This window comes from Palaemon carinicauda, chromosome 1, assembly GCF_036898095.1.
Source record: "Palaemon carinicauda isolate YSFRI2023 chromosome 1, ASM3689809v2, whole genome shotgun sequence".
In the NCBI taxonomy this organism is placed as follows: domain Eukaryota; kingdom Metazoa; phylum Arthropoda; class Malacostraca; order Decapoda; family Palaemonidae; genus Palaemon; species Palaemon carinicauda.
The window spans coordinates 50396503-50409891 of record NC_090725.1 but is presented as its reverse complement, the minus strand read 5'-3'; the positions used below and the strand labels follow the sequence as shown (position 1 = coordinate 50409891).

Genomic DNA, 13389 nt, shown 5'->3' with positions numbered 1-13389 from the left:
GCTTTTATTGTAACTACCAGTTATTGGAACCGATGTTTTTAATGTTAAACGTTTTCTGATTTCTTACCATATACAAATCCTTGATTATGTAAAACAGACGTAACTTATGTAGCTGGTGGAAATGAGTAATCTCTCATTTTAGCCGTTAGAAAGCACATTCGATTAAGTAACAAGTAAAAAGTATGCTACTTATCAGAACAACCTAGAAAGCAATCTATCTATACGGCCGATCATGGACAAGGTTGAAGCACATATTATATAATTCCAACCCGAGCTTATGAGGTATTTTGGATCTGATATCTCAATTTAAGGAAATACGTTTGAATTAGGTTCAAACCTACATTAGTCTCATGTTGCCTCTTGCAAGGGATGATTAGCTTTCGCCGATTGACATGTATAATAAATAGCAATGCATTGGTCCTATTCTATTATCATGAATGCATAGTTATTTGGGTTTTCTTTGGCAGAGCCGAGATGTAAACTGATTTATTTACAAACCGTGAATAGAGCACAAAATTGCCATGTTTTTTGGCGCCAAAAGTGTAGACCATGACCGCATAAAAAAACAAGTATTTGTTACCAATGATGATATATTTCAATACATAAACCTAATAATCAGGAACACGTTATTCATTTGTATGTCACCTCTTCATAATTTTCCTTTATACTTTACGAGTTATTTATAACTTCTTCAACAAACTTCGTTATTATCTAAAACGTAAAACTTGACTCAAGTTTTATAGCCACAATTTTCCATGCTTAATTTTGAGGAGATGTTTTATTTACCATATTATAAACAATAACAATAAATAACGCGTTGTTCAATTGTATTTTCATAAGATTATTATTTAGTTAATGCATTCGTCACTACTGCAACCTGTCGGGAAGAAACCGCTCTCTCACTCCGCCACTCGCTAACTCTCGGCTTTCCTCGCCGGTAATTATTCAACAGTTAATTTTCTAGAAGATATATTTTATTAACCATTTTACAAATCATAACAATAAAATCGCGTTGTTCAATTGTATTTTCATTAGATTATTATTTAGTTAATGTACTCCACTACTGTAACCTGTCGGGAAGAAACCACCTCTCTCTCTTACTTACCCTTGGCTTTCCTCACCCGGTGTCCGGTGATTCTTCAACAGTTACAGTTGTGAAGAGTGTTTGGTTGGACGTGATCGGCCGTGTCTCTGTTCTTCGTCAATTGATTTTAGTCGCATTTTGTGGTCCTATTGAATTAATCTGTAAGTAAAGAGTATGAAAATATTTTTTTTTAATAACTCGTGAAATTGTATTAATAAGTATTATATATATGTCGGATATGAAGCTTCCGGCCAACGAAATGCTAGCCTGAGAATGGACAGTTTATGTTATTTGCATAAAACGCTTCTTTTTGAATAGGTGTAGCCTCAATGAGGTGGGTGTTTTTTTTTTATAGTTTGTAGAATATTTCTTACTGAAGTTTTTTAAATTAGTTCTTAATGTATGAAAATAAAAAAACACTATGATTGATAAACTTCGAAGGCTTTGCTCGGCCTAGTGACAAAGAAAAAAAAACAATCGTTTTGATAAATGAAGTTTAATGTAGGCTTCTTTTGGGGAAATTTATTATACGTTATGAATACAATTTAGTTTTGCATTGTACTAACTTATGCATTAATTATGCGTCCATAGTTAATTACAATTCGTTTGCGGTTTTCTTTTTTACTTTTCTGCCATTGCCTTTTTACATAATGAGTTATTTATAACACTTATTACCCCTAGTATCTATATGGTAAAACTTTACATAGGTTTGATAACCCCAATTTTCTAGGCTTATAAGAGATATATTTAATTAATGAATGATTAGGTTGCTTTGAACCATAATCTGTCCTTCCCTTTATAGCGTTATTTACTGTTTTACTAACCCTGGGAATGTTTAGTTAGTGTTTTTAATTTTGTTATTGAAAATCAATTTTCAATTCATAAATTTTGAAATTATATTTTGTAAATTTATTTAAATTTCTAGGCATATGTAGGATGCCAGAGAACTTCAAACCAATCAATCAATCAATCTAGGCCTATGTTCAGTATTTCATTTTATAGTCTTTAATGGTTTGAGATCTTGTACTGTATTTTTTTCTATCTTATCTAAAGTATTTAGATTTCTTATAAAAGACTTAAGATAATGTTAAACTTAAGTTGGCATCTATTTTTCATACATACTTTCCTCTGTTTTTCGTTTATTTTTTTGTACTGTAAAGTGCGGCTATAGATATTTTTCTTCATTCAACTTTTATTCTCTTAAATGGTATTTACAGTAATCATTTTACTTCTTTGATAAAGAGGAGGAGCATTTTATTGATAGTTATTCAAGTCTTGGGGAGTTAGTTGTTGCCCGCTGTCCCTCGTTTATTTGGTGTTGGCCGAATCTGTGAACAAGAATCCACACACTCACACACACACACACACACACACACACACACACACATATATATATATATATATATATATATATATTCATTTGTCTCACCCACTTCACTTGTTAACGTTTATACTGGTTTTTTTTTTTTTTTTTTGAAATATGGTTTCATTATTCTTTTGGTTAATTATTAATTACGAATATCGCTTCGCGTATGAAGTTATATTTATAGTAATTTTAGCATTCATCATCATCATCAGCACCAGCCGTTACTAATCCACTGCTGAACAAAGGCCTCAGACATGATCTTCCACTGACGTCTGTTTATGGTCTTGTTATGCCAGTCCATAACTGCAAATTTTCCAAGTTCGTCAAACCATCGTGTTTCCCACTGCTTCGTTTGCACTTTCGAGGGACCCATTCCGTTTAACCGTTTTCCTTAATGTCTCTATTATTCGTGATTCTAATTGTATGTCCCAACGATTATTTCTTGTGTTACATGTTAGAATATCCTCTTCTTTGGTTTCTCTTATCCATATTGGTCTTTTTCTGTCTCTTGGTGTTTATTCCCATCATCATTCTTTCCAAAGCTTATTGAGTTGCAACTAGCTTGTGTTCTATGTATGTGTGCGTGTATGTGTGTTTTGTGTATGTATGTATGACATTTATGAGTAAATGCCCATACAGCTCTGTGTCAGTCTATCCTCTTCGCTTAATAGCATTTATGCCATTTTATTTATTTTTATTTGAATATGGTTTCATTTATTCTTTTGCTTGATTGTTAATTATATATGTTTCGCGTAAGAACAATTATATGTATAGTGCTTTTATTATATACTGTAGATGTGTTAGGTCGCTAGGTTGTGTGTATTCAACAATAAACCACGGGAAAAAATACATTTCAGTGTCACAAACAACCTTTAACTGGCGAAGCGTGGATGAGCCAATGGTGAAGTAAAACTTTCTCATTATCCACTTGATAAAACCATACAAAATTTTTATCGTTATGGATCTAACCCCTTGCACAACTGCTTGCTTTCATATTTGTCCATCCCTTGTTGGCAATACCTTTTTTTAAATATATTTGTTACTCGTTTTGTACTTCCAAGCACTCGGTCTTTAAACATTTAAAGCTGTCACTTCACTCTGCATCACTAAACCACCCCGTAATACTTTTTATCTATTTCTATTATAGCTAATCTCGTTATTGCCTTTAGATACCTCCACTTTCTTAAACCTATCTATTCTGCTTATACAGCATACTTTTGCTGCTCTTAACCGCCTTAACCCTTGTTGTCTTAACTTTCGATTGACCGTACACACTCATCATCATCATCTGTATCAGCCATTACTAGTCCACTGCAGAACAAATACCTCAGACATGTCTTTCCACTTGCTTCTGTTTATGGTATTTCTATGCCAATTACACTCGCAAACTTACGTAGTTCGTCAATCCATCGTCTTCTCTTCCTTCCCCCATTTTCTTTGCAATCTCTAATGATCCGTTCTGTTATTCTCAATGTCCATCTAATATCAGACATTTTCATCATATGTCCAATAGTTCAATCCGTAGTCGTTATCCATTCTTACCTTGGCCCTTCCCAACCTGTTACTCATCCTATGACTTCCCTCCTTTTTTCTCATATGTAGCTCTCTTTCTCTTTCTCTCTCTCTCTCTCTCTCTCTCTCTCTCTCTCTCTACTTGATACATTATTTTTACCCATCACATGACTTCCCTCCTTTTTTCTCATATGTAGCTCTCTCTCTCTCTCTCTCTCTCTCTCTCTCTCTCTCTCTCTCTCTCTCTCTCTCTCTCTCTCTCTCTCTCTACTTGATACATTATTTTTGCCCATCACATGGAAACATCCGTGATTTATGTATTTTCTATACGGGTAATATACGCATAAAACTATCATCAGTAGGTCTTCGTGTTTATTTATCCATCTTTATTTTCCATGATTTCCTGTACCTTCGACTTGCTACTTATCTATCACCCTTCCGGCGAAATATTCTTCTTCCTTCCTTTGCACATGTCCCAAGTATCTCAGTGACACACACAATCACAAGCACATGCGCACAAACACAGTCACACACACGCGCACACTCACTGACTCGCCACCACCATCATCTTCATCATCATCATCAGCCGTTACCAGTCCACTGTAGAACAAAGGCCACGGATATGTCCTTAGACTTAGACTTATTATTATTATTATTATTATTATTATTATTATTATTATTATTATTATTATTATTATTATTAGCAGCTAAGTTACTACCCTAATTAGAAAAAGTGGGTTACAATAATGCCAAGGGCTCTTAGCAAGGAAAAATAGCCAGTGAGGAAAGGAAATAAACTATATGAGAAGAAATGGTCAATAAGAATGAAATATTTTAAAACCAGTAATAACATTAAAACGGATCTTTCATGTATAAACTATAAGAGACATGTGAGACCGTTCAACATAGAAGCATTTGCTGCAAGTTTGAACTTTCGAAGTTCTACCGTATCAACTACCCGATTAGGAAGATCATTCCACAACTTGGTCACAGCTGTTTATGGTCTTTCAGTGTGTGTGTATGTTGAATGAATATTTATGAAGCCATGTAAAGGAAAATTATTATAAACTTATTCGAGCTACAGTAGTACTTTAGGTTGGTTTAAGGCATTCCTTGCTTAGTGCATGACAGTGTTTCTTTCTTAGCACCACGTGTAGGCGCTAGTACTATCATCTTGGACATCGTTAGACTCTTGTTTAACTATGCTAGTAAGACTATTATATTTGGCTCTTAAGTCTCATTTTCCTTTTTCGTGACTTGGAGACATAGTTGATGGCTGTAACTTATTAGTGTGAGTATTATCAGAATAATGTGCGTATATATCATCACTATTGTCTCTTTAAATTAAAGGAGTCTATGCTTTAAATAAGCTTTTTTTTCTTTCATTATTAATTAAACTAAAATATAAGGTACAAAATATCGGGAACTTGGACAGCAGTCATTAATGCCTGACCAAGAAAATGAGTAATGAAAATACGTAATTTCTACATATATAAGGCACAAACACACACACTACATATATATATATATATATATATATATATATATATATATATATATAAATATATATATATATATATATATATATATATAATGCCTATATATGTTATATATATGTATGTATATAATGCGTAAACTGTATATATATATATATATATATATATATATATATATATATATATATATATATATATATATATATATGTGTGTATGTATGTATATATATTATATATATATATATATATATATATATATATATATATATATATATATATATATAACCATAACCAAGCCGTTGATAGTCCACTGCAAGTCAAAGGCTTCAGACATGTCACCCCTTTCCCGCCTGTTTATGGTTTTTCTATGCCATTCTATAGGCCTACGTATAAATTTTCTTAACTTATCAACCCATTGCCTTCTCTTCCTTCCCCTGCTTCGTTTGCAATCTCTAGGCACCCATCTGTCATTCCTTTTGTCCATCTATTATTTGTCATTCCCATTATATGTCCTGCCAATGTCCAATGTTTATTATCCCGCCTTGTATCTTAAGAAGTTCAACCCCATTACACAACATATTTGATTCCTGTTTTCAAATCTTCAATATCATCATATTGAAGCACAAGATTACTGTGTATTATGTTAGGGAATCTTTTTAACTAATCTTCAAATTCCGTTTTAGCTTTCAATAAGAAAGCTATCGAACTAGAAGTTGTAAAACTGAAGCTATTACCTATTTCTATCAATTCATCATCATTATTATCATCACCATCATCTCATGCACCTATTGACTTAAAGGGCCTCGGTTCGATTTCGTCAGTCGTCTCGGTCTTGAGCTTTTTAAACTTCCCATTCATCCTCTCCCACTTCACGCTTCATAGTCCTCAGCCATGTAGGCCTGGGTTTTCCAACTCTTCTAGTGTCTTGTGGAGCCCAATTGAAAGTTTGGTGAACTAATGTCTTGGGGAGTGCGAAGAGATTGGCCAAACCATCTTCATCTGCCCCTCACCATGATCTCATCCACATATGGCACTCGAGTGATCTCTCTTTTAGTTTCATTTCTAATCCTTTCCTGCCATTACCTCCCAATATTCCTCTGATGGCATTGTTCTCAAATCTACAAAATCTGTTGGATATTGTTTCATTGTCATACCACAACTCATGTCCTTACAGTAACAATTGATCACACTAAACTGATATATTGCCTGATTTTTATATGTAATTTCAGGCGATTTGATTTCCAAATTTTACTAACCTAGCCATTGTCTTTTATGCTTTTTTTCAATCTTTCATTAAACTCAAATTCTAAAGATCCAGTATTAGAGATTACAGATCCTAAATGTTTAAATTAAGAAAAGCGATACTTTGGAAAGGCCGATAAGTAATATAATATGTATTCTTTGTTTATTTTTTTCATATCTAAAACTGATTCGTGGTTGAATATTAACATTCCATGTCTTATCCTTACTTTACTTTAACGGCTGTTTGCCTGGTCCTATCCCACAGGAGAACCCTGTGCCTTACAGGACCTATAAGATCTGTGTATCTTATACATTTTTCAGGTATTTAGCGTATCACAGCCTATTGCGTGTTTATTGCCAAATCCACATATTCAAAGCACTTGGAAAACAAGAAAATCCCCAGTTTCTTCTTGAAATCATTAATATGTTCTTTCTGTTTTAGTTGTATTTGATGTACCTACAGTAGTTGAGTTTTGCACATAAATTGTTGTTATGACAAACCTATTGTAGTTTTAAACACAAAATGTTGCGTTTTGTCAGAAACAATGTGTGTAGCTTTACATACACAATGTGTTTCTTTTAGCAGAAAAAAAAAGCATTGAGGTTGAAAAGGCAGGTGATCTGAAAATTTATTGAAAAGCTGGTAGTGTAAGACTAGAGTACTTATATACAGTATAATACACGCATATATATATATATATATATATATATATATATATATATATATATATATATATATATATTATATATATATATATATATACACACACACACACACACACACACACATATATATATATATATATATATATATATATATATATATATAATGTGTGTGTGAACTCTATGTAAGACTATGTGGACAAACTAAGCAGTTTAACTCCCCAAGAGCTATGAATTCTTAAAATATGTGTAGCATATTAACGTTTGATTCTCTTATCTAGCGAGGAGAAACCATTTATTTTCGTATCTTTACTGCCGTTATGACGAGAGCTATGGGGATAAAATATAATTTTCTTTAGTTCGTATTTATTTAATTGTTTATTATTTTTACTCTGAAAAAAAGAATATCAGTAGAAATATATACATTTCGTCCAAAGGAATATCAGCGTCTAGAAAGTTATCAGTTCAAGGTTTCTATGTTATTAGAGATTCTGGTGTGAGTTGCCGAAAAATGAGAAGTAGGCTTTTCTTTGGGGTGAGCTTAAATGGTAATATTTTAAAAGATTGTTTTTCTAACACTAATTGATAAGTGTAAGAAGAATTCTTTGGCTATGAAAGGTGGAGTCTTGAAGTGGTTATGAAGGTCACAAAGTCACCGTCTGTAAAAGGTTGGACTGGAACACTACTTACTTTTGCTTTTACTTTTAGAGGTTTATTTCTCGCCCTCCATCAGACACTACTGTTCAGGCGAGCCTGATGTGTGAAAATAATTTCTTTCCAGTTTATATTTTGCTCTGTATCTTTTCAGTTATTCGCTAGCATTTGTATTCAGGCTTAATCATTTTCTGATCACTATTATAACACTTTCCAAACAGATAAGTCTTCAGGTTTTCCTTGAAAGCTGCCACATTTTTGCTATTCTTGACATCAAGTGGAAGGTCGTTGAAGAATCTCGGTGCAGCATAAACAAAACGTTCTTCCTCCTACTGCATAATTCACACTAATTTCGAATAGTCTATATGGGTCATCAGCCTGTCTAACTATTGAGGTGTATCAGTCAAGTAGAAAGAAATGACGGCAGTATGTTGGTGAGAAGTTCTATAATTCAAAAGTATTGGAGAGAAGAGAAAGGGTTTAGCACATCGTTTTGAAAGACGATATAAACGGTCCAATAGGCCTATGTATATTGGGGTTCCACTCCCTGCTCATGAGTGTTTTGATATCAGTTCCGGTGTCTGACAGCTGCCGTAAAATTTATTTGCTAATTATTTCAATATGTGGTCTTCTTATCTCGTCCCACCACTAGCAAAAAAGAAGAAGAAAAAAAAAAGACTGGCGCACTGAAAAATCGAGTTTTATATGCACACACATTTATAGATGACGCCCACTGAGTAATTCATTTTGAGATGTCAACGAAAAATATCATCAAAAATTTTTGTAACCACAAGAGGATCAGCATCATCAGCAATTAATTCTGTTATAACCACGAAAAGTGATAGTATCAAGACTTCTTATTTTGTAAACTCTTTTGGCAGTTATATTTTTTTTTGACGATTTTAAACTTATTGTTTTAAAGAACGAGACCACGTCTCACCTTGATAGGCATAGAAGAGGCCTCGGAACTTCATCGTCTTACTGAGGTTAGGCGGCAAGATGACGCTAGAAAGACACATAATTCCAATAAAAGTAAATAGACAAAAAGAAAAAAAAAACATTTTGGTCTTTCATTTAGTATGACGCAACCATTATTAGTACAGGCATGTTAAGTTAGGAATAGCTTTCATTAAAAGTTAGCTAACTATGGGTGAATATGTGTAGGTTGTAAAGAAATACTTTAGAACAAATTTTGGAAACGTAAATTTTGCTTCATGGGTATAGCCTAAGGTGCCATAAATAGTCCTTTTGATATAATTGACCGTTAACATTATGTCAATATATAAGTTTTCTGTAAGTCTTTAAAGTTCTAACTTTGATATTAAAACGTCTTATGAAAAGAGGCTATAGTTATAACTATTGATGGAATTATGACAGTATTTGCGCTTAGTCCTCACTTTGAGGCAAGCAAGCATACATGAAGCATGAGACCTGGCGAGACCTGGAGCTTAGTCGCCTTCCAAACTTGGCGCATTGCCAACTTTAAGTTCACGGGACCTCTTGCACAGACTATTGGTGTATCGAATTAGCAATAAAATAAAAAGCTTGATTCCTATTTGCTTATTGGAATTTTTTTTTTCCTGTACTCGTACAAGACCTATAGGCCTACAATGCTATTGCTGTATTTGCATGTCCTGACGATCTGTAGTCCTATTTTGGTATTGTTTTGGTTGTTACATTTAGGTAAGTAATATATATATATATATATATATATATATATATATATATATATATATATATATATATATATATATATTAACTTTTAGCATATATATATATATATATATATATATATATATATATATATATATATATATATATATATATTAACTTTTAGCTTGTTGAACGGTCTTTTAGCTCAATTGTGGTGCGTTAACTCCTCTGATATCATGGCTTTTACACGCTTCAATATACCTGTTATTGGAGCATTTTCTCTAATAGAGCATAATGTTATCTGTGGTGTGGATGGACTGTGGAACTGGACTTGCTGTCTGTCCAATTTACTTCCATATACGATTAAAACTGAGGTTGGCATCTAAATTAAACGATACTATTTTTTTTTTTTTTGAAGTAGTACTACTACTTAGTAAAACACCATTTAGGCAACGTAGTCAGTATGGCATTTTTTAAAGATGTGATATCTATTTCAATTCTGTAATACAAATTATATGATTAATCTTTTATAGTTTTACTACCACAATGGTAATAAAACTGTAAAGAAAACATTTTGACGTTTACAAAACCCATTGTGTATGTCCTGGGAAAGTTTCAGAACTCAAAGATTGCTTTTCCATAATGAGATAGTCTTGCATACAGTATCCTTAGGAGTAGTTTCTTTTCGGGTAGGGTTTCATATTCACGATTATTTATTCCGTTCATAAACAAGCAAATAGTTGCATTTGGATGAGGGTTTCAAACGTTTCTTTCAGAACTTTCACTTCCATTAGTTCTGTTCTCTTGCTTGAGGGTACACTCGGGCACACTATTCTATCTAATTTCTCTTCCTCTTGTTTTGTTAAAGTTTTTATCGTTTATTTAGGAAATATTTATTTTAATGTTGTTACTGTTCTTGAAATACTTTATTTTTCTTTTCCTTTACTCACTGGGCTATTTTCCTTGTTGTGGCCCCCGGGCTTATACCATCCTGATTTTCCAACTAGGATTGTAGCTTAGCAAGTAATAATAATAATAATAATAATAATACTAATAATAATAATAATAATAATAATAATAATAATAATTAAGAAAGTAATGCGATAGGATATACTAGACAGCATATCGTCGCTTTAAACCAAACATTCTCTTTAGTAACAAACATTAAAATACAGTAAAAAAAAATAATGATAATAATAACAATAACAATAATCTTTTCCTGACCTCTGCTGTGCTTTCCTTTCCACGAGTTGTTCAGGTGAAGGATTATTTCATAAAGTTTAATTGTGCAATTTAACGTACTGTATTTTGCTTTACAACGTTATTCCGTTATATTTCAATATCTTTGTGAGCTGTGCAAAATAACCTGCAATATTGTTAGTTTAGAAAAACACGGCCAGAGTTAGGGAAAAAAGGTAATTTTTTTTAGGTTTGACACATCATCATGGAGAAAAGATATATATATATATATATATATATATATATATATATATATATATATATATATATAAAGGACGTTAAAGCTGAAACGAAGTAGAGTTTCTATAGAAATCATGTCTTGTAGACTAAAAGATTACATACCAAGATAACTTTCCAAACTTAATTACACCTATGTTGGTATATTTTATTTTGATGTCATTATTATCTGCACTTGAATAACAGTAGGACTTATTACATTCTAAGCCTCTAGGCGCCGATAGTCCTGTAAGACGTGGTGCCGAAAGTCCTGTAAGACGTGGTGCCGAGAGGTTAACAGAGCGAGACGCTGAACGTTCTAAAAGACGTGGTGCTGAGCGTCCTGGTGTCAGAAGAGACTCTTCTTGTTGTAAGGTGTCTTGTAAGACGTTGTCAAACGTCTTGGCAGAGCATTCTTACAATCATATTTAGAATTTAACGCCGTCTAGGTTTGTAGGTTTTTCCTCTTTTTCATTTGGATTCTTTCTCCATGCCCTGTGCTGTTAATTTATAGAACACAGTACAGTTAGTTTGGCTAAGTTTTTGTGTTGTTTTTTTTTTATCTACGAAAGATGTCTTGTAGTATTGGATATTTTGAAAATCTTTTATTAAAATTATTATTATTGTTGTTGTTGTTGTTGTTGTTGTTGTTGTTATTATTATTTGCTAAGCTACAACCTTAGTTGGAAAAGCAGGATACTATAAGCCCAAAGGTTCAACGGAAAATAGCCCAACGAGGAAAGGAATTACGAAAAAACTACAGAAGTTTAAGAATAATAACAACATTAAAATAAATTTTTCACATTTAAAAATAACAAGAGGATAACACCTTCAAAATAACACGAGAAAGAGAAACAAGATTGAATAGTGTGCCTTAAGCAATGATCTCTAACTCAAGACAGTGGAGGACCATGGTCCCGAGGCTAGAATTTCTGCAATGCTCATTTTACAGTAGTTGCTGTGACGATTTTTTTATTTAATTAGTCCCGTGGAAATTTATATAATCCATTTCTATACATAACAGTAAAAATGGATAAGAATTGTCTTTACCTGCCCCATGTCTGTAAATAGAAGACTAAAACTTTATGGACTACAGTGAAAAGGGAAAAGTAAAAGACTTATAACTTTGGAAATATTACCAACGGGAAGAATATCCCAGAGGTTTGGCAAAAGGGGATAAACGTGTTTTTTTTTCTTTTAAGTTTAGGTAAATCTTTATAATGGGTTATGATGGAAATAACATTGTTGGAAGCAATTTTTGTGTATTTTTTTATTTCCTAGTCATTCCCATGCGTCTAGTGAAGGGAACTCGAGATGCTATGAAATGAATGATCTCCTTAGCATAGTACTGCATTGATATAACAAGATTCATTGGATTAGATATTGAATATTTCAGTTTGATAAACGAGGAAAAATAGTTTTCGCTTATGTGGACCGTAGTTAACGAAATTATTTCCACAAAAAGAAGTGGTTTCTGTGCGTAAGATATTTTGTTATTTTGATTAAGGGTATTATCGAGGGATTGGTTTGATATTAAATGAAGAAAAAATATTCTCATGTTAGTTTTGTGTATAACTCAAATGGCTATAAAGACGTCGATAATTGGTGTGGTTGTGATAGCAATATAATTGTCAATGGCAATTGGTCTGTCAGTTGTTACTAGTTTAGTACCATCATTCTAGTTCGTGTGCATATGAGGCATGTTCATGTTTCCTTTGGCATTTATTATTATTATTATTATTATTATTATTATTAGCTAAGCTACAACCCTAGTTATAAAAGCAGGATGCTATAAACCCAAGGGCTTCAACAGAAAAAAATAGCCCATTGAGGAAAGGAAATAAGGAAATTGATTAGGTGCAATAGAAATAATTTCAAGAAGAGTAACAGCATTAGAATGATTCTCTAATAAATAAACTAAAAAAAAGAGCTTTATGTCAGCCGTTTCAACATAAAATACATTCTTTGCAAGTTTGAACTTTAGTAGCTTGTCCTGTTGGGCCTCCCCCCAACTCCCCCATCCAGAGCGAGTTGGTGGTGGTTCGTTGAGGTTTCCAACTTCCCCCTTTCCCAAGTTCGTTACGATGTTGCCACTTTCATATCAATTGCTCAATAAAAAACTGTCTGGATCTATACAGCTCTACGGTAAGATTAGATTAGGTTTTCATTATGATAATACTTTAATTCTTGTGTGTATTTTTTTTTCTGAGAGTTTGCTGTACAACTTTCAAATATATCCCAATTTTATTGAGACATTTTGTGTC

The 13389-nt window shown here is 32.8% G+C and overlaps 2 protein-coding genes across 2 annotated transcripts in view; one reads left to right on the top strand and one right to left on the bottom strand.

Moving 5' to 3' along the window:
• Positions 1-12184, bottom strand: part of LOC137642787 (dentin sialophosphoprotein-like) — a 23510-nt gene extending 11326 nt beyond the window's left edge. Inside the window, exons 1-3 of the mRNA XM_068375683.1 lie at positions 12176-12184; positions 11252-11526; positions 4511-4562 (exon numbers count right to left, since the gene is read on the bottom strand). Coding sequence (XP_068231784.1) covers positions 4511-4562; positions 11252-11526; positions 12176-12184 — 336 coding nt within the window. The remainder of the gene's footprint in view (positions 1-4510; positions 4563-11251; positions 11527-12175) is intronic.
• Positions 1131-13389, top strand: part of LOC137648183 (uncharacterized) — a 72176-nt gene continuing 59917 nt past the window's right edge. The window contains exon 1 of the mRNA XM_068381113.1: positions 1131-1245. The gene's annotated coding sequence lies outside the window, so the exon portion shown is untranslated. The remainder of the gene's footprint in view (positions 1246-13389) is intronic.